The 27,576-nt window shown below is 46.3% G+C and overlaps 2 protein-coding genes across 2 annotated transcripts in view; one reads left to right on the top strand and one right to left on the bottom strand.

Annotated features, from left to right (window-relative positions):
* Positions 1–3,072: 3,072 nt before the first annotated feature.
* Positions 3,073–5,126, top strand: LOC134983443 (gastrula zinc finger protein XlCGF17.1-like). Its single transcript, XM_063949118.1, has one exon. It carries the CDS (start codon positions 3,111–3,113, stop codon positions 4,218–4,220), a length of 1,110 nt encoding a protein of 369 aa, XP_063805188.1. The 5' UTR covers positions 3,073–3,110; the 3' UTR covers positions 4,221–5,126.
* An 8,652-nt stretch (positions 5,127–13,778) lies between these two features.
* LOC134983440 (zinc finger protein ZFP2-like) overlaps positions 13,779–27,576 on the bottom strand; it is a 125,560-nt gene continuing 111,762 nt past the window's right edge. Inside the window, exon 7 of the mRNA XM_063949116.1 lies at positions 13,779–17,555. Coding sequence (XP_063805186.1) covers positions 16,117–17,555 — 1,439 coding nt within the window. The 3' untranslated portion in view covers positions 13,779–16,116. The remainder of the gene's footprint in view (positions 17,556–27,576) is intronic.

Raw genomic sequence — 27,576 nt, 5'->3', positions numbered from 1 at the left:
TTGCAGCAGGTAGAGCATGTTATACACATTGCAGCAGGTAGAGCACGTTATACACATTGCACCAGGTAGAGAATGTTATACACATTGCAGCAGATAGAGCACGTTATACACATTGCACCAGGTAGTGCACATTATACACATTGCAGCAGGTAGAGCACGTTATACACATTGCAGCAGGTAGAGCACGTTATACACATTGCAGCAGGTAGAGCACGTTATACACATTGCAGCAGGTAGAGCACATTATACACATTGCAGCAGGTAGAGCACGTTATACACATTGCACCAGGTAGAGAATGTTATACACATTGCAGTAGATAGAGCACGTTATACACATTTTATATATGTAATGGGTTTATGGTGCTGCTATAATAGAAGCCCCAGACTGGATTTAGGAGTTCATTACGAGTTGATCGCTCGCTGCAGGCGTGTCGCACGGGTACAAAGCGAATCATTGCTGAGCGATGGATTTAACGAAGAATCCATTTGCAACGGCGGTCACAAGGTGATTGACAGGAAGAGGACGTTTGTGGGTGGCAACTGACCGTTTTCTGGTTGTGTTTGGAAAAACGCAGGCATTTGCGGGGTTGTGTCTGACGTCAATTTCGGCTCCAAAAAGACGTTTCTGGTGTAGGCTGTTAGATTCCCCCAGTACTTTTCCCCCAAAATGGAATGCCTTCCTCTCTAGCCTCCCACATGGAAGTATCATGGGGAGAGAGAGGAGCAGCCCGGCTTTAAAACAAGCTGAGTGATTTTCTGGAGCTCCATAGGGATCACCCTCTGTGGGCAGGAAACCCTGACAGGGATCTAGTCTGCTCGTCTCTGGAGCCCAATTTTAGGCTGGAGATGGTGAGCTGGGTACCCGGGCAGACTCCTGGAAGTAGTTTAGATGGGAAAACTTCCCCCAGCCTAGACTGAGCGTCACCAGGGTGGATACCAACCCTCCGGTCAAAGGAGAGTGACTACTCCCCACCATCCATAGAGGACAATGATAGCTGTGCATGTGACCAAGGCATGCACATCACATGGGTAAACAATGATTGGTTGAGAACAGCACGGTGGAGTATGTGTATTGGAGTAAGATAAAAAGAGGAGGCCTGTGAGCCTCCAGAGCTATTATACCATTTTCACGCTGCTGTAAACATCTTGCTGTATTGCTGTTGCCCCTAGCAATAGGGAAGAGTCTTTTTTAAGACTGGGTGAATAATCATCTGCCTCAAGACGACTGCTTCATCTTGTGACCTGCAGTGCTATGCCATAGTTCTGTTTTCCGGCTGTCCAGGGTGCACTCAGCATCTCCAAGCTCCGCCTCCCACCAGCTACCGTGCAGAGGCCCAGTCCAGTGACTAGTGGTGATTCGTCATTGAGTCAGTAGTAGGCGGTTACTGATGGTAAGTGGGAATCCTCTATTTGGCCAGATCCTGTGTGACCTAAACATCCATTCTGTGACTGGGCGGGATCCAAAGCAGGGCAATGGCTTTCATACAGAACCATCCGGTCACAGAAATTGCTGGCATAGCGGTGGGATAATCCCAGGTGGCTTTTCGGTCACCTGACTGGAGAAGCAGAGTTAGGAGAGGAGTAACTGCAGCGCAGGAGTCCCGCCGGGTGGAGGTAGAGAGTGCTAAGGGCGTTGGCATCGAAGAGGTCGGTCTACCAGTGGACCTTCGTACAGAACCGGTGAGACCCACAATCTTCACCATGTCTACTAGCAGCAGCCATGTTTCATACCTAGCAGGGCCGGAGGTCCAACGTCCCGGGAGGCGACATGGATACCTTAGCAGATCGTCTAGTGGAATTAGGAGAAAGGGCAACGGAGCTAGAGTGCTTGATCATCACCTCACTTTCCAATATCACTGTTGGGCTCCGGTGACTATGCGCAGCCCGTTCTGTCCACAGCAGTAGCGGAAGAGCCAGTGAACCCACCTGAGGCAGAAGCGCCTCCAAGTCAGGTATCTGGAGTGTGCAGGAAAGACTGGGCACACTTAGCCCCAGAATACGGCCTATGGCTTCAGCTGCAGCACTAGGCTGCAGCAGTGAACGGTGAGCGGAGCGAGCGGCTTTAGGGCAGTAAGAGTAGTGGATTTAATAGATTGGGTCTTGGTCCCAGCGGCGACTGAGAGCTATCAGGTAGGGTAGATAAGAAGCCACTTAGTGAGGAGAGGTCCAGAAAGCACGTCTGGATGGACCACGCTCCTCTTATTTATTATTTTATATACTAACAGGGGTGACAGGTGTGGTACATCCATGCAAAGGCAAATCCAATCTCTCATCAGACTCTGCTGTCTTCCCTGCACTCTCACTCAGATGTTCACTGCTGCCAGTAGCACACGTATGAAAAGCAGAAGTATGGTGGCAGCTGTATAGATTCTGATATGTAATTCTCTATCATACTTACCGTACAGACATCATCCTTATTACTATTGTGAGAATAGAGGTAAGACACTGATGATGGGGGTGTAACAGTGGATTATAACCTAGCAGATGATGATGATGATTACAGTGTATTATATGGTGTATTGCATGTAAAGTACTTTGTTCCACACCTACTCTGCTGTAGCAATACACCTTATATATGGATGAGTAACACATGTACAGGCTTACCAGCGTATGAGCACACACATAAAGGAATACTACCTTACCAATGCTTCCAGGAGTAACGTTAGGAGACATTTCTCTGATCCATCAGCTCATATGACTGATATTATTGTTCATCTAGAATCTCCAATTCATAAGATATGTTCCCCATCCATTGTTTTACATTGGTGCTGACATAGGACTTGGCGAGTGACTACATCTCCATTTATACTTCATGGTTAGTTACCAGTACAAGAGAGAGATATATCTAAGTCCTATTATAATATTACATTTGTTATTGTGAGTGTTCTCAGGAGGGTGGACACAATGATAGTCTGAGACACAATATTATAAAGCCTTCTTTAAAAGTTATGTTTTATTATATACACACATTTACAATTAAGTGTCCCAGAGAGTCGTCTTCTCCTATTGTTTACAAGATTAATATTGTTACAGAAAATTTCACATTTCCATAATGTATTTTATTTCCAGCAGATGGACACACAAGCAGGAATATCTCAGAAGGACATCTAATGTTATCCCCGGATTGTGACATAAAAGATAATGACAGTAGACAGGATTCTCCAGGAGATAACCCCATTACCCCAATTATACATCCAGCTCTATCAGCTGATCCCTCTGATCCTGGGAAATGTTCTCCTGATCACTCTGATATTGGTGCATCTGTTACAGCTCTGACAGTAGATACAGCGTTTCCTTGTTCTACAGATGCCAAATGTTTTACACAGAACACAAAGCTTATTACCCATCAGCCAGCTAAGGCAGGTGAGAAGCCATTTCCATGTTCTGAGTGTGGAAAATGTTTTACATACAAATCACTTCTTGTAATACATAAGAGAATACATACAGGTGAGAAACCATATTCCTGTTCTGAATGTGGGAAATGTTTTACCCAGAAATCACAACTTATTACACATCAGCGAAGTCACACAGGTGAGAGGCCATTTCAATGTCCTGAGTGTGGGAAATGTTTTCCACAGAAATCAGATCTTGTTAGTCATAACAGAAGTCACACAGGTGAGAATCCAATTTCTTGCTCTGAGTGTGGGAAATGTTTTACACGGAAATCACAACTTGTTATACATCACAGAAGTCACACAGGTGAGAAGCCATTTTCTTGCCCTGAGTGTGGGAAATGTGTTGCCCGGAAATCACAACTTGTTAGACATCAGCGAAGTCACACAGGTGAGAAGCCATTTCCATGTTCAGAGTGTGAGAAATGTTTTGCACTCAAATCGGCTCTTGTTATACATCGCAGAAGTCACACAGGTGAGAAGCCATTTTCTTGCTCTGAGTGTGGGAAATTTTTTACACTGAAATCACATCTTGTTAGACATCAGCGAAGTCACACAGGTGAGAAGCCATTTCCATGTTCTGAGTGTGGGAAAGGTTTTGCACACAAATCAGTTCTTATTATACATCAGAGAAGTCACACAGGTGAGAAGCCATTTCCATGTTCTGAGTGTGGGAAAGGTTTTGCACACAAATCAGTTCTTATTATACATCAGAGAAGTCACACAGGTGAGAAGCCATATTGTTGCTCTGAGTGTGGGAAATGTTTTACACAGAAATCACATCTTGTTAAACACCAGAGAAGTCACACAGGTGAGAAGCCATTTTAATCTTCTGGAGTATACTTATCATTGCTATATGTTGTTCTTCAAGGTTCTTATCCTATCTCCTATGCTTTTTGCAAATACATGCTCCCACAGGGTGAAATAATCAGGTGTCATGCCCTCATCTAGCACTGCTATGCTGATTACCTGTCTTTTGCTCCAAGTACTGAGAACCCAATACCAATCCTTAATGTCTAGCTGAGCTCCAGGTGTGGGTGATGCACTTTCGCTGTGACTCAGACCTGGTGAATCGTCCTTATGATAGAAGCTCACCAACAAAGGGCAGGGCTACAGCTCAGCTTTGCAAACTAACCAGACTTGTGCTTGGATGTTCAGAGTTACAAAATGCTGATCCTGTGTGGAATCTTGGTGTCCTGGATTGTGGAGTGACACTTAGACATCAGGTATCAGCCACAATCAGATCCTCAGCTGAGGAACATAACTAGACTCCAGCACTTATTTCCCTCAGAAGATCTACCTACAGTCATACATGCATTGCATCATCACACATAGACTACTGTAAATGTCCTCTACCTGGGTCTCCCAGCAAAAGAATTGCACCGGTTATAGCTTGTACAGAATGCTGCAGCCAGGCTGTTACCTAACCAACCTGTTCCTGCCACATAACACCCATTCTCTGCTCCCTTCACTGGCTACCTGTAAGATGGTGACTCTATTACATAATCTTTCTTACTCTCCCAGCCCTACATGACCAGGGTCCATGGTACCAGAAGCAGCTTCTGCCTCCTTACTTCCATATGAAGATGAAGGACTGTTACCATCAGTACCAAGAATCCCCAAGCAGTGCTGAGATGTCAGAGGGGAGACAGAGTGGTGGCACTATTGCTGTAGTGGGGCCTGCCGAAGGCACTATCAGTGGGTAATATTGTCCTCAAGCAGTGCTGAGGTGTCAGGGGGAGACACAGTGGCTGGCAGTAGTGGGGGGGGAAACAGTTTGGGTGGCAGAAGTGGGGGGAGGCGGGGGCTTTGGAACTACTGGGAGATGGGGCGGGTGGCAGTAGTGGGGGGGATACGGGGCGGGTTGCAGTAGTAGAAGGAGACAGGGTGGTTGTCAGTAGTAGAGGGAGACAGGGTGGGTGGCAGTAGTGGGGGGGAGACAGGGCGGATGGCAGTAGATGGGGGAGACAGGGTGGTGGCAGTAGTGGGGGGAGACTGTGGTGGCAGTAGTGGGGGAAGACAGGGCGTATGGCCGCAGTGCAGTACCAGGGGCTGCTAGAGGCGGTAAAGAGGTGTATGGGTCCCACACAGAACCAGTTGATAATTAGAATTAATGATGATTATGCTTCCTTATTTCTAATGAATCCCTTGTGTGTGTTACTGTTATTTGCTGTGTCAGCCTTTATGTGTGTTCTGTGTAATAATCCTGAAAGTAGTGCTGCTACCGATCTCATATCATTTGTAGTAACTTGGAAAAGATGAGATATGAGGTGCACTCTGGAAGCTTATAGGGGGTTAAACAGAGATGAACGCAGATGTGACATCATGCATCCCCTGGAAAATGGTTCCGGCCCTCCCGCGTTCACCCCTCAGGGATGTGACCGCAATGTGTGTGTCTGTGTGGCTGCTGTGCATGTGCATTTTGCCACCACCAGTAAACGGCTGTGGGCCGCTATTGCGGCTGGGTCTGAATGACCCCCATAGGCTGTTGTGCAGAGTAAAGTTTTTTTTTTTGTTTAAAATATAGACAAAAATCTGTGTATTAAAGATATGAAATAAAGTCATTAAAATCAAAAGATTTCCGGTGCAATTTTGGCTATGTCCCATGCTGACAGCGCATTTGAATAGTGGGATGATATTACGGGGGATCTCTGTGTAATTAAATAGTTTTATCATTTGTTGGTTTTAAATAAATGTCTACTCAAATGTTCTGGGTTTTTTTTTTTTTACTTGTAGGTGAATTAGGGTTGTATTTAAAAAAATAAAAATAAACTTACCTGCCCCTTGCCTGGAAATGTCCATGTATGAAGGTATGGGAGATACCTGCTGCAGTCCCTTCTACTTACATTTGGGGGGGTCCGGTTTTTGGGGGGAATTAGCAAATAGTCATTTGCATTAACAACCATTTGTCACAAATGAGGGCTGAGGCTGATCTGGGGAAGCCTCAGATGTAGGGGCTGACGTGTAAGAAGGGTAGAAATTATTGGGAAGAACCCCCAGCTGTTGATGTTTCTGTCCCCTGCCTCTCTAAGAAGGCGGTGTATCCGGCGCCTGGGTCTTTTCAGCTCAAGGACCCTGGGGATAGGAAAATAGAAACTACGCTACAATCTATTTACACAACGGCTGGCGTATCACAAAGACACATCCATTTTCCCTTCCACAAGGATATTTCCAATATCATATATGTGACTAGTATGTGGAATTACAACATATGCAGTGCAATGTGTGCACGAAAATATAGTCACTGGCTCCATCACTTAGTAAGTATCCGATATCCTGGCATCCCCGACCTGTATATTTACAAAGTACATAGTAATATTATCAATTATAATCTGTTATTCTATCACAATAAGCTTTGATATATCAATTATCTATTCTTCTGATTTTACAATATTCTGTATTTTCATACTAGTACTTTGTCCATACAGAACAAACTTTTGTGACTTTCCTGTGGGACTTACAATATAAACGGGCTGTAACTGTGGTTCTGTATGATTACTTTGCCTGTTGGTTCCTTTCTTTTTGCTATTACAATCTAGACGACGTATTGTCATGCGTTACTTAGTCTGAGAACATTGACATTTCCAGGAACCTTGCTTATAGGGAGTAACCCTTAACCTTTCCTTATCACAGCGTCTGGTACTACGTGTTGTGGACGGTTCCCCAGACTTATTAGTTCTGCATTTTTCAGACCAAGGAACATTACAGTTATGACAATCTCTCTTGGTTCATTTCCATCCTGTTACTTGTGTCTTACGCACTGTGGAAATAAATCGTAATGTTAATATCATGCTTGAAATTCATAATAACAGGAAACGGCTTTTGATCACGTTTAAAAAATCAAAGAAAACTTCATTCACATATGTACATCTACATAAATACACATACATACCCATACAAATGCTTGTAGGAAAAATAATCTTAAAAAAAAAGTAAAAATAATCTAAAAAAGAGTAAGTAATTTAATACTGTACTGTAAAATGCTGCGCAAACAAAATAAAACATATAACTTGTATATAAAGTTGTGACAAATATGTTTCTGAAATAAAACATTTTTAAGTATATGTTCAAAGAGTCAAATAACTCCCAGTCACTGTCTGAAGGGAAGATGTGTGTAAGTAATATGATCTTTGTATCCTCTACATACAGCACCTCAGGAGCTTCATTAGGTCATCCGTGACTTACAGCGTGAGAGAGAGAAAATACTAGTCTTAGAGATACCTCTCCATTGCTGCGTAACGGTGTTACAGAAACTTCTAATATCTCAGATAATAACACAATACAGTAGTAATGAGTAACATCTGAGGAATTTCTAGAAGCATAATATAAGCATAGTACTACAGCAGAGGCGGAACTACCGGCAGTGCGTTGCACTGGGGCCCGCCTCTGTCCAGGGGCCCAAGCATGTAATGAGTCAAACTGACTCATTACATGCCGCTGTGCACTGCGGGCAACCGCTGCCCGCAGTGCACAGCCACCCGTAGAGGAGAGGAGCGGCGCGCACTGCAGCGGTACGGGGTAAGGAGGAGGAGGGAGGCGGAGGGGGGAGCCGCAGCAGCGCTTTGTTACTGGTGGAGGCACTGCTGCTGCTGCCCCTCTGCTTCACTATAGGCTGTCTCTGAGAACAGCCTATAGTGAAGCAGAGGCGCAGCAGCAGCAGCGCCTCCACCAATAACACAGCGCTGCTGCGGCTCCCTCCTCCACCTCCCTCCTCCTTCTCTACTGCCCGGGAAGCTGCACAAGGAGCCTGAGCCAACAGAGAGGGTAAGTATAATTCTTCTCTTTCTTTCTTCCTTTCTTTCTTTCTGTCTCTTTCTTTTTTTATTTGTTGGGACTGCCTGCAGCAATGTGTAAAAAGGGGGGACTGCCTGCCGCTATGTATAAAAATGGGAAATCTGCCTGCTACTATGTATAAAAATGGGGAATCTGCCTGCCGCTATGTATAAAAATGGGGAATCTGCCTGCCGCATTGTGTAAAATGGGGGAATCTGCCTGCCGCAATGTAAAAATGGGGAATCTGCCTGCCACAATGTGTAAAAAGGGGGAATCAGCCTGCCGCAATGTGTAAAAATGGGGAATCTGCCTGCCGCTATGTATAAAAATGGGGAATCTGCCTGCCGCTATGTGTAAAAAGGGAGAATCTGCCTGCCTTAATGTGTAAAAAGGGCACGCTGTCTGCCGTTATGTGTAAAAAGTGTATGCTGTCTGCCGTAATGTGTAAAATGGGGACGCTGTCTGCCGCTATGTGTAACAAGGGCACACTGTCTGCCATTATGTGTAAAAAGTGTATGCTGTCTGCCATAATGTGTAAAAAGGGGACGCTGTCTGCCGCTATGTGTAAACCGTGCACGCTGTCTGCCGTAATGTGTAAAAAGGGGAATCTGTTCGCTGTAAGGTGTAAAAGGGTCTCTACCTGGTGTAGTGGTGCTACTGTGAGGCATAATTTGAAGAATGTAGACTACTGTGCACCGTTTTATGAATTGGTATTATTTTGTGGACACACCCCTTCCCCACAAAGCCACGCCACTATGTATTTTTGTGCGCGCCTACGGCGCGCACTGCCCCTGGGCTAGACTTGCATGGGATGGGGGGGGGGGGGCCCAAAGCATTTTGTCGCACCTGGGCCCACCACTTGCTTGTTCCGCCACTGTACTACAGTATACTACTGTTAAATTAATGTATGTACCATGTCTGTTTTCCTTCTAGGGGCATTATGTTGCCAACATACTGTATATGGCATTATTATCAACTATGTGTCTGTGGGGCTGCTCCTGCTGCTTCATGGGAGAAAGGACTATGTGTCGGTGGGGCTGCTCCTGCTGTTTCATGGGAGAAAGGACTATGTGTCGGTGGGGCTGCTCCTGCTGTATCATGGGAGAAAGGACTATGTGTCGGTGGGGCTGCTCCTGCTGTTTCATGGGAGAAAGGACTATGTGTCGGTGGGGCTGCTCCTGCTGCTTCATGGGAGAAAGGACTATGTGTCGGTGGGGCTGCTGTTTCATGGGAGAAAGGACTATGTGTCGGTGGGGCTGCTCCTGCTGTTTCATGGGAGAAAGGACTGTGTCAGCGGGGCTGCTCCTGCTGCTTCATGGGAGAAAGTACTATGTGTCGGTGGGGCTGCTCCTGCTGCTTCATGGGAGAAAGGACTATGTGTCGGTGGGGCTGCTCCTGCTGCTTCATGGGAGAAAGGACTATGTGTCTGTGGGCCTGCTCCTGCTGTTTCATGGGAGAAAGGACTATGCGTCGGTGGGGCTGCTCCTGCTGTTTCATGGGAGAAAGGACTATGTGTCGGTGGGGCTGCTCCTGCTGCTTCATGGGAGAAAGGACTATGTGTCGGTGGGGCTGCTGTTTCATGGGAGAAAGGACTATGTGTCGGTGGGGCTGCTCCTGCTGTTTCATGGGAGAAAGGACTGTGTCAGCGGGGCTGCTCCTGCTGTATCATGGGAGAAAGGACTATGTGTCGGTGGGGTTGCTCCTGCTGCTTCTTGGGAGAAAGGACTATGTGTCGGTGGGGCTGCTCCTGCTGTTTCATGGGAGAAAGGACTGTGTCAGCGGGGCTGCTCCTGCTGCTTCATGGGAGAAAGGACTATGTGTCGGTGGGGCTGCTCCTGCTGCTTCATGGGAGAAAGGACTATGTGTCAGTGGGGCTGCTCCTGCTGCTTCATGGGAGAAAGGACTATGTGTCGGTGGGGATGCTCCTGCTGTTTCATGGGAGAAAGGACTGTGTCAGCGGGGCTGCTCCTGCTGCTTCATGGGAGAAAGGACTATGTGTCGGTGGGGCTGCTCCTGCTGCTTCATGGGAGAAAGGACTATGTGTCAGTGGGGCTGCTCCTGCTGCTTCATGGGAGAAAGGACTATGTGTCGGTGGAGCTGCTCCTGCTGTTTCATGGGAGAAAGGACTGTGTCAGCGGGGCTGCTCCTGCTGCTTCATGGGAGAAAGGACTATGTGTCGGTGGGGCTGCTCCTGCTGCTTCATTGGAGAAAGGACTATGTGTCGGTGGGGCTGCTCCTGCTTCATGGGAGAAAGGACTATGTGTCGGTGGGGCTGCTCCTGCTGCTTCATGGGAGAAAGGACTATGTCGGTGGGGCTGCTCTTGCTGTTTCATGGGAGAAAGGACTATTTGTCGGTTGGGCTGCTCCTGCTGTTTCATGGTAGAAAGGACTATGTGTCGGTGGGGCTGCTCCTGCTGTTTCATGGGAGAAAGGACTATTTGTCGGTTGGGCTGCTCCTGCTGTTTCATGGTAGAAAGGACTATGTGTCGGTGGGGCTGCTCCTGCTGTTTCATGGGAGAAAGGACTATGTGTCTGTGGGGCTGCTCCTGCTGCTTCATTGGAGAAAGGACTATGTGTCGGTGGGGCTGCTCCTGCTGCTTCATGGGAGAAAGGACTATGTCGGTGGGGCTGCTCCTGCTGTTTCATGGGAGAAAGGACTATGTGTCGCGGGGCTGCTCCTGCTGCTTCATGGGAGAAAGGACTATGTGTCGGCGGGGCTGCTCCTGCTGTTTCATGGGAGAAAGGACTATGTGTCGGCGGGGTTGCTCCTGCTGTTTCATGGGAGAAAGGACTATGTGTCGGTGGGGCTGCCCCTGCTGTTTCATGGGAGAAAGGACTATGTGTCGGTGGGGCTGCTCCTGCTGCTTCATGGGAGAAAGGACTATGTGTCGGTGGGGCTGCTCCTGCTGTATCATGGGAGAAAGGACTATGTGTCCGTGGGGCTGCTCCTGCTGTATCATGGGAGAAAGGACTATGTGTCGGTGGGGCTGCTCCTGCTGTATCATGGGAGAAAGGACTATGTGTCGGTGGGGCTGCCCCTGCTGTTTCATGGGAGAAAGGACTATTTGTCGGTTGGGCTGCTCCTGCTGCTTCATGGGAGAAAGGACTATGTGTCGGTGGGGCTGCTCCTGCTGTATCATGGGAGAAAGGACTATGTGTCGGTGGGGCTGCTCCTGCTGTATCATGGGAGAAAGGACTATGTGTCGGTGGGGCTGCTCCTGCTGCTTCATGGGAGAAAGGACTATGTGTCGGTGGGGCTGCTCCTGCTGTTTCATGGGAAAAAGGACTATGTGTCGGTGGGGTTGCTCCTGCTGCTTCATGGGAGAAAGGACTATGTGTCGGTGGGGCTGCTCCTGCTGTTTCATGGGAGAAAGGACTATGTGTCGGTGGGGCTGCTCCTGCTGTTTCATGGGAGAAAGGACTATGTGTCGGTGGGGCTGTCCTGCTGCTTCATGGGAGAAAGGACTATGTGTCGGTGGGGCTGCTCCTGCTGCTTCATGGGAGAAAGGACTATGTGTCGGTGGGGCTGCTCCTGCTGATTCATGGGAGAAAGGACTATGTGTCGGTGTGGCTGCTCTTGCTGTTTCATGGGAGAAAGGACTATGTGTCGGTGGGGCTGCTCCTGCTGTTTCATGGGAGAAAGGACTGTGTGTCGGTGGGGTTGCTCCTGCTGCTTCATGGGAGAAAGGACTGTGTGTCGGTGGGGCTGCTCCTGCTGTTTCATGGGAGAAAGGACTATGTGTCGGTGGGGCTGCTCCTGCTGTTTCATGGGAGAAAGGACTATGTGCCGGTGGGGCTGCTCCTGCTGCTTCATGGGAGAAATGACTATGTGTCGGCGTGGTTGCCCGCTCTATAGCATATGGGACCATATTATGGGTGATTATGTGCTGGCAGAATAGCACATTCTCCTCAGTATGGGAGATGTCATTAGGTGTCTCTAACATTGAATTTGCACAATTGGTATTATATGGTGGCGGATTTTCTATTACATTATTACCACAATTATTTACATTATTTGCTTTCCCGTGTAATTTAAAATCCTGTAATCAAACCTGGAACGTTCTCGTAGGGATCTTATTGACCTAGCAATATTTTCTGGAGTATTGGTAACATTAACACATGTATTATTATTATTTCCATTACAGTGTTACTATAATCATTGACAGTCTTTATTTTCCAGTTATACATTTCTTTTAAACTACCCGTCTCAGGAAACTTTATTTCCTCATCCCTGGTGATGTCATTCAACTTCGTCACATACTTCACACACACTTGTCCATAAAAATCACTCATACAACTAACCGTGGTTCCCATAATAATCTTAGATGAGTCACTGCCCATTTTCAACAATAACAAAACAATATATTCTCTTTACACAACAATGGGGGTCATTCCGAGTTGTTCGCTCGCTAGCTGCTTTTAGCAGCATTGCACACGCTAGGCCGCCGTCCTCTGGGAGTGAATCTTATCTTAGCAGAATAGCGAATGAAAGATTAGCAGAATTGCTACTAAATAATTCTTAGCAGTTTCTGAGTAGCTCCAGACCTACTCACAGATTGTGATCAGCTCAGTCCGTTTAGTTTCTGGTTTAACGTCACAAACACGCCCTGCGTTCGGCCAGCCACTCCCCCTTTTCTCCAGACACTCCTGTGTTTTTCCCTGACACGCCTGCATTTTTTAGCACACTCCCGGAAAACGCTCAGTTACCACCCAGAAACGCCCCTTTCCTGTCAATCATTTACCGATCATCAGAGCGACTGAAAAGCGCCGCAGAATCCACAGCAAATCTGCTAAGTTTTTTGTTAAATAACTAAGCGCATGCACCCTGCGTGCCTTGCGCATGTGCAATTCGCAACAAATCGCAGCATAGCGAAAGTCGGCAACGAGCTAACAACTCGGAATGACCCCCAATGTCTGTTGCCGAGGGTTACAATTTATAGCCTGGACTGTTGTTTGTGGCCACAAAGAATCTCAATGAGACTTCTTACAGCGTCTTCTGTATAATTTAGAATGCCAAGACCATAAGTTATATATTTGGCAAGTGACTCCTTTATCCGCCCCCCCCCCCCCCCCCACCTTTCGGTGGATAGTATACTCCAATATTACTGGAAACCGTCCTTCAAGCATTCACAAAGTTTACACAACTTCTTATCAATGTACTTCTGCTTTCAGATAACACGCTTGCATCAGTTTGGATAGAGGTACTTTTTAGTTTCTCTTTCTCTCAATTCTTTGTTTATAATATAAATACGTACAGTGCCATGCTAGACAGAGAATAGAAAGTAACTGCAGTACTTAAAAGTATCATCATTTGTTATTTAATATTTAATTATGCATGAATATAGATCACAAGAACTCAGCAACCAGCCGAGTTCACTATAGCTAGCTTCCCAGCAACCACAGAAGACTTTTGCAGGTGCAGAACAGATTAAGAGTACACAGAATATTTAAATAAAAGGTATATTTACCTGTGTGCAGCCGGCTGATGTCCCCACTTTCTGTTAAATCTGGAAAATCAGCGTTTTCTGTACCGTGGGTGGTCGTAGCTAACCGGACGAAGCCCCCATATGTTAAAGTCGAGTAATAATAATAATTGAGAGTTCTCCGTTGTGAGGCTATTCAGCATATAGAATTTATTATAAAAGAAGGAACCACTCCCAATATTCTGCGTAGAGGAGCGTGGACCAAGACAAAATTCACCATGAGCCTGTGTCTTTAGAACACTGACTTTACATTATTTATACCATAACATTAAACAATTATTAATAGCTTATTTACAAACAAGGCGTACATATAGATTAAATCATGGAGATACATTGGTTGATGAACAATAAGGGGAAATGCCAAATATGGTCAGATTAGCTAATTAAAGAGAGTGGTTTTATCCATAAGACGACAGACTTGTCCATAAATCTTGAATCTCCTGTACATAACAATTAGGTTCTCTAATAGGCTTCGTTGTCATAAAAGTAATTCTTGTTCATAATAGCGTGTTGTTGTCCAAAGTGAAGGTCATCAGATATTCTATGATATGTCCTTCTTGTTCTGCCACAAAGTCTCATACAATGTCATTGAGCACTCGTTATCTACACAGAGGCCTTGCTACTAGCCATGTAAACACCTAATCAAATGATGTTAAAGTGTTGAAATAGGACACTGTTTAAAGGAAACTTTGCACAGTATTAAGAATCATAGCATAATTAATGAGACAAAACAGATATATTTGATTTAACTTCAACATAACATCAGCATAGAGGGAGGAGCCAGCCCACACAATTAAACTCTTAAACTGCTGATGGCTCCTAGTGGACCCGTCTATACCCCATGGTATTAAATGGAGCCCCAGCATCCTCTAGGACATAAGAGAAACAGATACATATTAGGAGAGCCAAAAGCCTATGGGGCTCATTCAGACCCAGCCGCTCCTGCAGCACAGTTTGCTGGTGTTGGCAAAATGCATGTGCTCAGCTGCCGCGCAGACACACACATTGCGGTTGCATCCCTGAGCGGCAAACGCGGGCGGGCTGAGACCATTTTCCGGGGGCTGCATGTCATCTCTGCATTCATCTTGATTTGCAAGTTAATGCAAATTATATGAGATCAGTAGCACCACTACTTTCAGGATTATTATACAGAACACACATAAAGGCTGACACAGCAAATAATAACACATACAAGGCATTAATTAGAAATAAGGAATAATCATGAAGTCTAATTATCAACTGGTTCTGTGCAGGACCCATACACCTCTTTACAGCCACCCGCCCTGCCTCCCCACACTACTGCCACCCACTCTGTCTCCTTCCACTACTGCCACCCACCCTGTCACCTCCCCACTACTGCCACCCGCCCTGTCTCCGCCCACTACTGCCACTGCCCTGTCTCCGCCCACTACTGCCACTGCCCTGTCTCCCTCTCTGACACCTTAGCCCTGCTTTAGAACAAGATTGTCACCCAGATACTGCCTCCTGCAGTCCCCACTACTGCCAGCCACCCTGTGTACCCCCTGTCACCTCAGTGCTGCTTGGGGACAATATTACCCACAGACCGTGCCTCCAGCAGCCTCCACTACAGCAATAGTGCCACCCGCCTTGTCTCCCCCGATATCTCAGAACTTCTTGGGGATTCTTGGTATTGCTGGTAACAATCCTTCATCTGCAGATGGAAGTAGGGCAGTAAGGAGATAGAAGCTGCTTCTGGTACCATGGACCCTGGTCATGTAGGGCTGGGAGAGTCAGTAAGATTATGTAAGAGTCACCATCTTACAGGCAGCCAGTGAAGGAAGAATGGAATTGGTGTTATGTGGCAGGAACGGGCTGGTTAGGTAACAGCATGTCTGCTGCCTTCTGTACTTTGTGCAAATGGTGCAATAATTTTGCTGGGAGACCCAGGTAGAGGACATTGCAGTAGTCAATGTGAGATGATACAAGTTCATGTATGACTGTAAGTAGACCTTCTGAGGGAATTAAGTGCTGGAATCTGGCTATGTTCCTCACATAAGGATCTGATTGTGGAAGATACCGGATATCTAAGTGTCACTCCACCATCCAGGACACCAAGATTCCACACAGGATCAGCATTTTGTAAATCTGAACCCACAAGCATAAGTCTGGTTGTTCTGCAAAGCTGAACTGTAGCCCTGCCCTTTGTTGGTGAGCTTCTATCATAAGGACCTGTTTCACCAGGACTGAGTCACAGCCAACTGGCATCACCCACACCTGGATCTCAGCTAGACAACCATTTAGGATTGGTACTGGGTTCTCAGTACCTAGAGCAAAGACAGGTCATCTGTATAGCAGTGGTAGATGAGGACATGACATGATTATTTCACCCTGCGGTAGCATGTATATTGCAAAAAGCACAGGAGATATAATAAGAACCTTGAAGAACAATGCATGGCAATGATAAGTAAACTCCAGAAGATAAAATTGGCTCCTCACCTAAGTGATGTCTATTTTGTACAAGAGCTGATTTTTTTCTCAGAGTATGGAAATGGCCTCTCAACTGTGTGACTTCTCTGATGTCTAACAAGATGTGATTTGTGTGCAAAACATTTCCCACACTTAGAGCAAGAAAATGGCTTCTCTCCTGTGTGACTTCTGTGATGTATAACAAGATGTGATTTACTTAAACAACATTTCCCACACTCAGAGCAAGAAAATGGCTTCTCACCTGTGTGACTTCTCTGATGTATAACAAGATCTGATTTGTGTGCAAAACATTGCTCACACTCAGAACATGGAAATGGCTTCTCACCTGTGTGACTTTTTTGATGTCTAACAAGATGTGATTTGTGTGCAAAACATTTCCCACACTCAGAGCAAGAAAATAGCTTCTCACCTGTGTGACTTCTATGATGTCTAACAAGATGTGATTTAGTTAAACAACATTTCCCACACTCAGAGCAAGAAAATGGCTTCTCACCTGTGTGACTTCTGTTATGTCTAACAAGATCTGATTTCTGTGCAAAACATTTCCCACACTCAGAACATGGAAATGGCTTCTCACCTGTGTGACTTCTCTGATGTATAACAAGATCTGATTTGTGTGCAAAACATTTTCCACACTCAGAACATGGAAATGGCTTCTCACCTGTGTGACTTCTCTGATGTATAACAAGATCTGATTTGTGTGCAAAACATTTCCCACACTCAGAACATGGAAATGGATTCTCGCCTGTATGACTTCTCTGATGTATAACCAGATCTGATTTGTGTGCAAAACATTTCCCACATTCAGAACATGGAAATGGCTTCTCACCTGTGTGACTCCTGTTATGTCTAACAAGATTTGATTTCCGTGAAAAACATTTCCCACACTCAGAACATGGAAATGGATTCTCACCTGTGTGACTTCTCTGATGTGTAATAAGATCTAATTTCCGTGTAAAACATTTTCCACATTCAGAACATGGAAATGGCTTCTCACCTGTGTGACTTCTGTTATGTCTAACAAGATCTAATTTCCGTGTAAAACATTTCCCACACTCAGAACATGGAAATGGCTTCTCACCTGTGTGACTTCTGTTATGTCTAAGAAGATATGATTTGTATGTAAAAGATTTCTCACACTCAGAACATGGAAATGCCTTCTCACCTGTCTTACCTGTGTGTGGGTTAATACGCTTGGTGTTCTGTGTAAAACATTTGGCATCTATAGAACATGGAAACACTGTATCTACTTTCAGAGCTGTAACAGATGCACCAATATCAGAGTGATCAGGAGAACATTTCCCAGTATCAGAGGGATCAGCTGATAGAGCTGGATGTATAATTGGGGTAATGGGGTTAGCTCCTGGAGAATCCTGTCTACTGTCATTCTCTTTTATGTCACAATCCTGGGATAACATTAGATGTCCTTCTGAGATATTCCTGCTTGTGTGTCCATCTGCTGGAAATAAAATACATTATAGAAATGTGACTTTTCTGTAACAATATTAATCTTGCAAACAATAGGAGATGACTCTCTGGGACACTTAATTGTAAATGTGTGTGTATAATAAAGCATAACTTTTAATGAAGGCTGTATAATATTGTGTCTCAGACTATCATTGTGTCCACCCTCCTGAGAACACTCACAATAACAAATGTAATATTATAATAAGACTTAGATATATCTCTCTCTTGTACTGGTAACTAACCATGAAGTATAAATGGAGATGTAGTCACTCGCCAAGTCCTATGTCAGCACCAATGTAAAACAATGGATGGGGAACATATCGTATGAATTGGAGATTCTAGATGAACAATAACATCAGTCGTATGAGCTGATGGATCAGAGAAATGTCTCCTAACGTTACTCCTGGAAGCATTGGTAAGGTAGCATTCCTTTATGTGTGTGCTCATACGCTGGTAAGCCTGTACATGTGTTACTCACCCTTATATAAGGTATATTGCTACAGCAGAGTAGGTGTGGAACAAGGTACTTTACATGCAATACACCATATCATATCCCGTAATCATCATCATCTGCTAGGTTATAATCCACTCTTACACCCCCATCATCAGTGACTTACCTCTATATTCTCTTAATAGTAATAAGGATGATGTGTGTACGGTAAGTATGATACAGAGAATTACATATCAGGATCTATACAGCTGCCGCCATACTTCTGCTTCTCATACGTGTGCTACTGGCAGCAGTGAACATCTGAGTGAGAGTGCAGGGAAGACAGCAGAGTCTGATGAGAAAGAGATTGGATCTGCCTTTGCAGGGCTGTACCACACCTTTCACCCCTGGGAGTATAGACATTAATAAATAAGAGGGGCGTGGTCCATTCAGACGTGCTTCCTGGAGCTCTCCTCACTAAGGGGCACATGTACTAAGCAGTGATAAAAGTGGAGAAGTTGCCCATAGTAACCAATCAGCTGCTCTGTATACTTTTATAGTATGTAAATTATAAATGTTACATCAATGCCGATTGGTTGCTATGGGCAACTTGTCTACTGACTCACTTCACTTTCATCACTGCTTAGTACATCTCCCCCTATATGGCTTCTTATCTACCCTACCTGAGAGCTCTCAGCCGCTGCTGGGATCAAGACCCAATCTATTAAGTCCCCCACTCCTACTGGCCTAAAGCCGCTCACTCCGGGCACCATTCACTGCCGCAGCCTGGTGACGCCTATGAAGCCACGGGCTGTATTCTGGGAATAAGTGCGCCCAGTCTTTCCTGCATACTCCGGATACCTGACTTGGAGGCGATTTTGCCTCAGGTGGGAGCATTTGCTCTCCCGCTTCTGCTGGGGACAGAACGGGCTGCCCACAGTCACCAGAGCCCTGCAGGGATATTAGGAAGTGAGGTGGCTGCCATTTTGGATCCTGGTTCCCGGCCATCGCATGCTCTGTCTTCTGCCTTCAATAAGGTTTAATATAAATAAGTGTCCTGACGGCTGGACCGGGGTCACTACACTAAATTGAAGCATTTGCCTGGAGGTGAAACTACCTTCTATTTATATGGTACCACTATAATCTACTTCCTCTCAGTCTACATGCAGAGCCCAGTATCAAGTATCGTCTGAGTACAGCTCATTACACTCTGATTACAACCTCACAGTATATTATTTTGTGGATTTATTCACTGAATATATTTTTCCATTTGTCTCTCTGTGCTGAGTACTTCACGTCTGTGATCACGCTGACCTCTAGTGGAATTTCTCGCTCATTACTGTGTTATTTGAGTTGCATTACATCAGGTTTACTTGAAATTTTGTCTCGGATACCCCCGTCACCCCGACTAAGAATGTCATTTTGAACTGAGTCATCTTGATGTAACCTCCTGACAGCGTACTACTGCTACTTTTATTTATAGATCATTTGTATTTTCCTATCTCTGAGAGGTCAGTCTCTTTGGAGCCGGCTTATGGGGGTAATAATGAGATTATCGCTCGCTAGCAACTGTTTGCTGTCCTGCAATCAGATAGTCGCCGCCTAAGTTGGAGTGTATTTTCGCTTTGCAAGTGTGCAAACACTTTTGCAGCAGTCGGCACAAAAAATAAGATTTTACTCACCGGTAAATCTATTTCTCGTAGTCCGTAGTGGATGCTGGGAACTCCGAAAGGACCATGGGAATAGCGGCTCCGCAGGAGACTGGGCATAACTAAAGAAAGCTTTAGGTCACCTGGTGTGTACTGGCTCCTCCCACCATGACCCTCCTCCAAGCCTCAGTTAGGATACTGTGCCCGGACGAGCTGACATAATAAGGAAGGATTTTGAATCCCGGGTAAGACTCATACCAGCCACACCAATCACACCGTATAACTCGTGATACTATACCCAGTTTAACAGTATGAAATACAACTGAGCCTCTCAACAGATGGCTCAACAATAACCCTTTAGTTAACAATAACTATGTACAAGTATTGCAGACAATCCGCACTTGGGATGGGCGCCCAGCATCCACTATGGACTATGAGAAATAGATTTACCGGTGAGTAAAATCTTATTTTCTCTGATGTCCTAGTGGATGCTGGGAACTCCGAAAGGACCATGGGGATTATACCAAAGCTCCCAAATGGGCAGGAGAGTGCGGATGACTCTGCAGCACCGAATGAGAGAACTCCAGGTCCTCCTCAGCCAGGGTATCAAATTTGTAGAATTTAGCAAACGTGTTTGCCCCTGACCAAGTAGCAGCTCGGCAAAGTTGTAAAGCCGAGACCCCTCGGGCAGACCGCCCAAGATGAGCCCACTTTCCTCGTGGAGAGGGCTTTTACTGATTTAGGATGCGGCAGTCCAGCTGCAGAATGTGCCAGCTGAATTGTGCTACAAATCCAGCGAGCAATAGTCTGCTTAGAAGCAGGAGCACCCAGTTTGTTGGGTGCATACAGGATAAACAGCGAGTCAGTTTTCCTAACTCCAGCCGTCCTGGAAACATACATTTTCAAGGCCCTGACTACGTCCAGTAACTTGGAATCCTCCAAGTCCCTAGTAGCCGCAGGCACTACAATAGGTTGGTTGAAGTGAAAAGCTGATACCTCCTTAGGGAGAAACTGGGGACGAGTCCTCAATTCTGCCCTATCCATATGGAAAATCAGATAAGGGCTTTTATATGACAAAGCCGCCAATTCTGATACACGCCTGGCCGAAGCCAAGGCCAATAACATGACCACTTTTCACGTGAGATATTTTAGATCCACGGTTTTTAGTGGCTCAAACCAATGTGATTTTAAGAAACTCAACACCACGTTGAGATCCCAAGGTGCCACTGGAGGCACAAACGGGGCTGAATATGCAGCACTCCTTTTACAAATGTCTGAACTTCAGTAGAGAAGCTAGTTCTTTCTGGAAGAAAATCGACAGAGCCGAGATCTGTATCTTAATGGAGCCTAATTTTAGGCCCATAGTCACTCCTGCTTGTAGGAAATGCAGAAATCGACCTAGTTGAAATTCCTCTGTTGGGGCCTTTCTGGCCTCACACCAAGCAACATATTTCCGCCATATGCGGTGATAATGTTTTGCAGTTACATCTTTCCTGGCTTTAATCAGCGTAGGAATGACTTCCTCCGGAATGCCCTTTTCCTTTAGGATCCGGCGTTCAACCGCGATGCCGTCAAACGCAGCCGCCGTAAGTCTTGGAACAGACAGGGCCCCTGCTGCAGCAGGTCCTGTCTGAGCGGCAGAGGCCATGGGTCCTCTGATATAATTTCTTGAAGTTCTGGGTACCAAGCTCTTCTTGGCCAATCCGGAACCACGAGTATCGTTCTTACTCCTCGCCTTCTTATTATTCTCAGTACCTTTGGTATGAGAGGCAGAGGGGGGAACACATAAACCGACTGGTACACCCACGGTGTCACTAGAGCGTCCACAGCTATTGCCTGAGGGTCTCTTGACCTGGCGCAATATTTCTCTAATTTTTTTTTTGTTTAAGCGGGACGCCATCATGTCCACCTCTGGTCTTTCCCAACGGTTTACCATCAGTTGGAAGACTTCTGGATGAAGTCCCTACTCTCCCGGGTGGAGGTCGTGCCTGCTGAGGAAGTCTGCTTCCCAGTTATCCACTCCCGGAATGAACACTGCTGACAGTGCTAACACGTGATTTTTCGCCCATAGGAGAATCCTTGTGGCTTCTGCCATCGCCATCCTGCTTCTTGTGCCGCCCTTTCGGTTTACATGGGCGACTGCCGTAATGTTGTCTGATTGGATCAGTACCGGCTGGTTTTGAAGCAGAGGCCTTGCCTGACTCAGGGCATTGTAAATGGCCCTCAGTTCCAGAATATTTATGTGTAGGGAAGTCTCCTGACTTGACCAAAGTCCCTGGAAGTTTCTTCCCTGTGTGACTGCCCCCCAGCCTCAAAGGCTGGCATCCATGGTCACCAGGACCCAGTCCTATATGCCGAACCTGCGGCCCTCTTGAAGATGGGCACTCTGCAGCCACCACAGTAGAGATACCCTGGTCCTTGGAGACAGGGTTAGCAGCCGATGCATCTGAAGATGTGCTCCGGACCACTTGTCCAACAGGTCCCACTGAAAAGTTCTTGCATGGAACCTGCCGAATGGGATTGCTTCGTAGGAAGCTACCATTTTTCCCAGGACTCGCGTGCAATGATTCACCGATACCTGTTTTGGCTTCAGGAGGTCTCTGACTAGAGATGACAGCTCCGTGGCTTTCTCCTCCGGGAGAAACACTTTTTTCTGGTCTGTGTCCAGAACCATCCCCAGGAACAGTAGACGTGTCGTAGGAACCAGCTGTGACTTTGGACTGTTTAGAATCCAACCGTGCTGTTGTAGCACCTTCCAAAATAGTGCTACCCCGACTAACAACTGCTCCTTGGACCTCGCCTTTATAAGGAGATTGTCCTGGTACGGGATAATTAAAACAACCTTTTTTCGAAGGAGTGTCATCATTTCGGCCATTACCTTGGTAAACACCCTCGGTGCCATGTACAGTCCAAACGGCAGTGTCTGGACTTGGTAATGGCAATTCTGTACCACCAATCTGAGGTACTCCTGGTGAGGATGGTAAATGGGGATATGCAGGTAAGCATCCTTGATGTCCAGGGATACCATGTAATCCCCCTCGTCCAGGCTTGCAATAACCGCCCTGAGCGATTCCATCTTGAACTTGAATTTTTTTATGTATGTGTTCGAGGATTTTAAATATAAAATTGTGTCACACCGAACCATGCGGTTTCGGTACCCCAAGGTGTGTGGAATAGTAACCCCGTCCTTGTTGAAGTAGGGGCACCTTGAGTATTACCTGCTGGGAATACATCTTGTTAATTGCCTCTAGCACATCCTCCCTGCCTGAGGGAGTTGTCGGCAAGGCAGATTTGAGGAAACGGCGGGGGGGGGGAAGACATCTCGAATTCCAGCTTGTACCCCTGCAATACTTGAATGAAACAGGGATCCACCTGTGAGCGAGCCCACTGATCGCTGAAATTTTTGAGGCGGCCCCCCACCGTACCTGGCTACACCTGTGGAGCCCCCGCGTCATGATGTGGACTCACAGGGAGCGGGAGAAGAATTTTGATTCTGGGAACTGGCTGACTGGTGCAGCTTTTTCCCTCTTCCCTTGTCTCTTTGCAGAAAGGAAGCGCCTTTGACCCGCTTGCTTTTCTGAAGCCGAAAGGACTGTACCTGATAATACAGTGCTTTCTTAGTCTGTGAGGAAACCTGAGGTAAAAATATTTCTTTCCAGCTGTTGCTGTGGATACGAGGTCCCAGAGACCATCCCCAAATAATTCCTCACCCTTATAAGGCAGAATCTCTATGCGCCTTTTAAAGTCAGCATCACCTGTCCAGTGACAGGTCTCTAATACCCTCCTGACAGAATGGACATTACATTCATTTTGGATGCAAGCCGGCAAAATATCCCTCTGTGCATCCCTCATATATAAGACAACGTCTTTAATATGTTCTCATGTTAGCAAACTAGTATGTTTGACAGGGTCACCGACCATGCTGCAGCAGCACGATCTGCAGGTCTCAGTCTAGTACCTGAGTGTGTAAATACAGACTTCAGGATAGCCTCCTGCTTTTTATCAACAGGTACCTTCAAAGTGGCCGTTCCTAAGACGGCAGTGCCACCTTTTTTGACAACCGTGTGAGCGCCTTATCCACCCTAGGGGATATCTCCCAGCGTAAATTATCCTCTGGTGGGAAAGGGTACGCCATCAGTAACTTTTTAGAAATTACCAGTTTCTTATCGGGGGAACCCACGTTTTTCACACACTTCATTCATTCATCTGATGGGGGAACAAAACACTGCCTGCTTTTTCTCCCCAAACATAAAACCCATTTTTAGGGGTACTTGGGTTAATGTCAGAAATGTGTAACACATTTTTTATTGCCGGGATCAAGTCACGGATGTTCCTAGTGGATTGTGTATATGTCTCAACCTCGTCGACACTGGAGTCATACTTCGTGTCGACATCTGTGTCTGCCATCTGAGAGAGCGGGCGTTTTTGAGCCCCTGATGGCCTTTGAGACGCCTGGGCAGGTGCGGGCTGAGAAGCCGGCTGTCCCACAGCTGATACGTCATCCAGCCTTTTATGTAAGGAGTTGACACTGTCGGTTAATACCTTCCACCTATCCATCCACTCTGGTGTCGGCCCCACAGGGGGCGACATCACATTTATCGGCATCTGCTCCGTCACCATATAAGCCTCCTCATCAAACATGTCGACACAGCCGTACCGACACACCGCACACACACAGGGAATGCTCTGACTGAGGACAGGACCCCATAAAGCCCTTTGGGGAGACAGAGAGAGAGTATGCCAGCACACACCAGAGCGCTATATAATGCAGGGATTAACACTATAACTGAGTGAATTTTCCCCAATAGCTGCTTGTATATACAATATTGCGCCTAAATTTAGTGCCCCCCCTCTCTTTTTAACCCTTTGAGCCTGAAAACTACAGGGGAGAGCCTGGGGAGCTGTCTTCCAGCTGCACTGTGAAGAGAAAATGGCGCCAGTGTGCTGAGGGAGATAGCTCTGCCCCTTTTTCGCTGACTTTTCTCCCGCTTTTTTATGGATTCTGGCAGGGGTATTTATCACATATATAGCCTCTGGGGCTATATATTGTGATATATTTGCCAGCCAAGGTGTTTTTATTGCTTCTCAGGGCGCGCCCCCCCCCCAGCGCCCTGCACCCTCAGTGACCGGAGTATGAAGTGTGTATGAGGAGCAATGGCGCACAGCTGCAGTGCTGTGCGCTACAAGACAGGTGTCTTCTGCCGCCGATTTTCCGGACCTCTTCTTGCTTCTGGCTCTGTAAGGGGGAGGCGGCGCGGCTCCGGGACCGAACACCAAGGCCAGTTCCATGCGGTCGATCCCTCTGTCCAGTAGCCAAAGAAGCCCAAGCTAGCTGCAAGCAGGTAGGTTCGCTTCTTCTCCCCTTAGTCCCTCGTTGCAGTGAGCCTGTTGCCAGCAGGTCTCACTGAAAATAAAAAACCTAATATATATACTTTCTTTTTAGAAGCTCAGGAGAGCCCCTAGTGTGCATTCAGCCTCGGCCGGGCACAAAAATCTAACTGAGGCTTGGAGGAGGGTCATGGTGGGAGGAGCCAGTGCACACCAGGTGACCTAAAGATTTCTTTAGTTGTGCCCAGTCTCCTGCGGAGCCGCTATTCCCATGGTCCTTTCAGAGTTCCCAGCATCCACTAGGACGTCAGTGAAAAGGTTGTTGCAATTTCTGAGTAGCTCTGGACTTACTCAGCGGCTGCGATCTCTTCAGACTTTTTGGTCCTGGAATTGACATCAGACACCCGCCATGCAAACGCTCAAAGAAAACAGTCAGTTGACACCCATAAACACCCTCTTTCTGTCAATCACCTTGCGATCGGCTGTTCGAATGGATTCTACGTTAAATACCATTGCCCAGCACCAATCCTTTTTGTACCCGTACGACTCGCCTGCGCCCTGCGGTGCATACACGTGTGCAATTTTGATGAGTTTTAACCTGATCGCAGCGCTGAAAAAAGTTGCTAGCGAGCGATCAACCTGGAATGACCCCCCATGACTGCAATTTTTTTTAAAAGGTACCAAATTGACCCCACCCGTCCATCTCTTTGGTACCTCAAATTCAGGTGGTCCTTCTGAGACCGCTACAACTTCATCTGCTTCTAGTTGTCAGTTTGATAGTCTGAAGCCCAGCTGTAATGGCTGAAGACGTCTTAAGACACTCTAGATGGTCCTGTTACTCTACGCTCTATACATTCTATGTTATCTAGATTTAGGGACTGAAATAACCTCAGAACTTAGCTCTAACATTCAAGCTTTGAGGTCTGGTATCCGTGAGATTGGCACTCGTACAGACTAAGATGAAAGAGATTGTTGCGTCTCACAATGATCTGATTTCAGCACATGACACCCTTCAGGAAGACCCGGTCTCTATTCGTGATAAAGTCATTGATTTAGAAGACAGGTCTCGGAGAAATAATATAAGAATAATGGGCGTTCCGGATTCTGCTACAAATGCTGAGCTTTATGATTATGCCACGGTTCTCTTTTCAGAAACTTTCACCGAAGGCTTCTGCCGCGGACCTTCTTATTGATAGGATCCATAGACTCCCAAAATCCAAACAGGCCCCTATCCATGGAATGATGGACACTGCTCAGGGTCCACTTATTTCATATTAAAGAACGCATTCTACAGGCTGCTTTGTATTCCTCATTCACAACTGAGTGCCTGAATAATCTGCAGATATTTCTGGATATTTCTCCTGTGATACTGGCCAAAAGGCGTCTATTCCAACCCAAGGAAATGTGCAATACAAATGGGGCTTTCCTACTAAGAATATTGTAATGCGAAACGGAGCCTTCACAGTGATACCTTCACCCGAGGATGGCCCTGCTATTCTGAAAAAGTGGGACATTCCTGTTGACAGTCCTTCATGATACTTTACCTAAACCAATCCCGGAGGAGTTGTCTTCCGTCTTTAAGTAATATGATAAAGGAGTAAGACTGTTAGAGACACTCAGAGTTTGTTTCCTGCTGTAACATGTGCCAACTGGGACTAAGTTACTGGGCATGGATCTATTTTTGGGCCAGATTTATTTGCTCTTGTTATGGGTATAAAATGTATATTTTTATCTTTATTTCCTGTGCTATATAATTGCTATATGGTCTGATAATCTTTCCACTGTTACGTTTCATAATACCTTTCTAGAATGTTTGGGTGTTCAGGTAAAGCATGACTGATTCATGTAACATCCTGTTGCCCTTATAACGGTTTTGGTAGTACCTAAATTGGATATCAGGCCATGGCCCTCATTCCGAGTTGATCGCTCGCAAGGCGATTTTAGCAGAGTTACACACGCTAAGCCGCCGCCTACTGGGAGTGAATCTAAACTTCTTAAATGTGCGACCGATGTATGCGCAATATTGCGATCACAAACGAGTTAGCAGTTTCTGAGTAGCTTCAGACTTACTCTGCCTGTGCGATCAGTTCTGTGCTTTTCGGTCCCGGCTGACGTCATAAACACACCCAGCGTTCGCCCAAGCACTCCCACCGTTTCTCCGGCCACTCCTGCGTTTTTTCCGGAAACGGTAGCGGTTTCAGCCACACGCCCCTAAAACGCCGTACATCCGCCCAGTAACACCCATTTCCTGTCAATCACAATGCGATCGTCGGAGCGAAGAAAAAGCCGTGAGTAAAAATACTTTCTTCAAAGTAAAGTTACTTGGCGCATGCGCAGTGCGAACATTGCGCATGCGCACTAAGAGAATTCTCACTGCGATGCGATGAAAAATACCGAGCGAACAACTCGGAATGAGGGCCTATGTTCTAGGCTTTTACCTCCTTTGGATATATTGGTTACATTGAGATTTGATATTTCTTTGTACAATTGTTACTATGATGACTAGATTTTGCCCTCTCGTATGGCTACTTGGGGTAGTTGGTGGGTTTCCCTTTTAAGTCCAATGGCCACCTTTTTCTACCTTTCTGTCACAGTACCCTAGTGAC

Source organism: Pseudophryne corroboree (genome assembly GCF_028390025.1).
Source record: "Pseudophryne corroboree isolate aPseCor3 chromosome 3 unlocalized genomic scaffold, aPseCor3.hap2 SUPER_3_unloc_15, whole genome shotgun sequence".
In the NCBI taxonomy this organism is placed as follows: domain Eukaryota; kingdom Metazoa; phylum Chordata; class Amphibia; order Anura; family Myobatrachidae; genus Pseudophryne; species Pseudophryne corroboree.
Note: the sequence above shows the minus strand (reverse complement) of the source record. Positions and strands in the feature narration are given on the sequence as shown.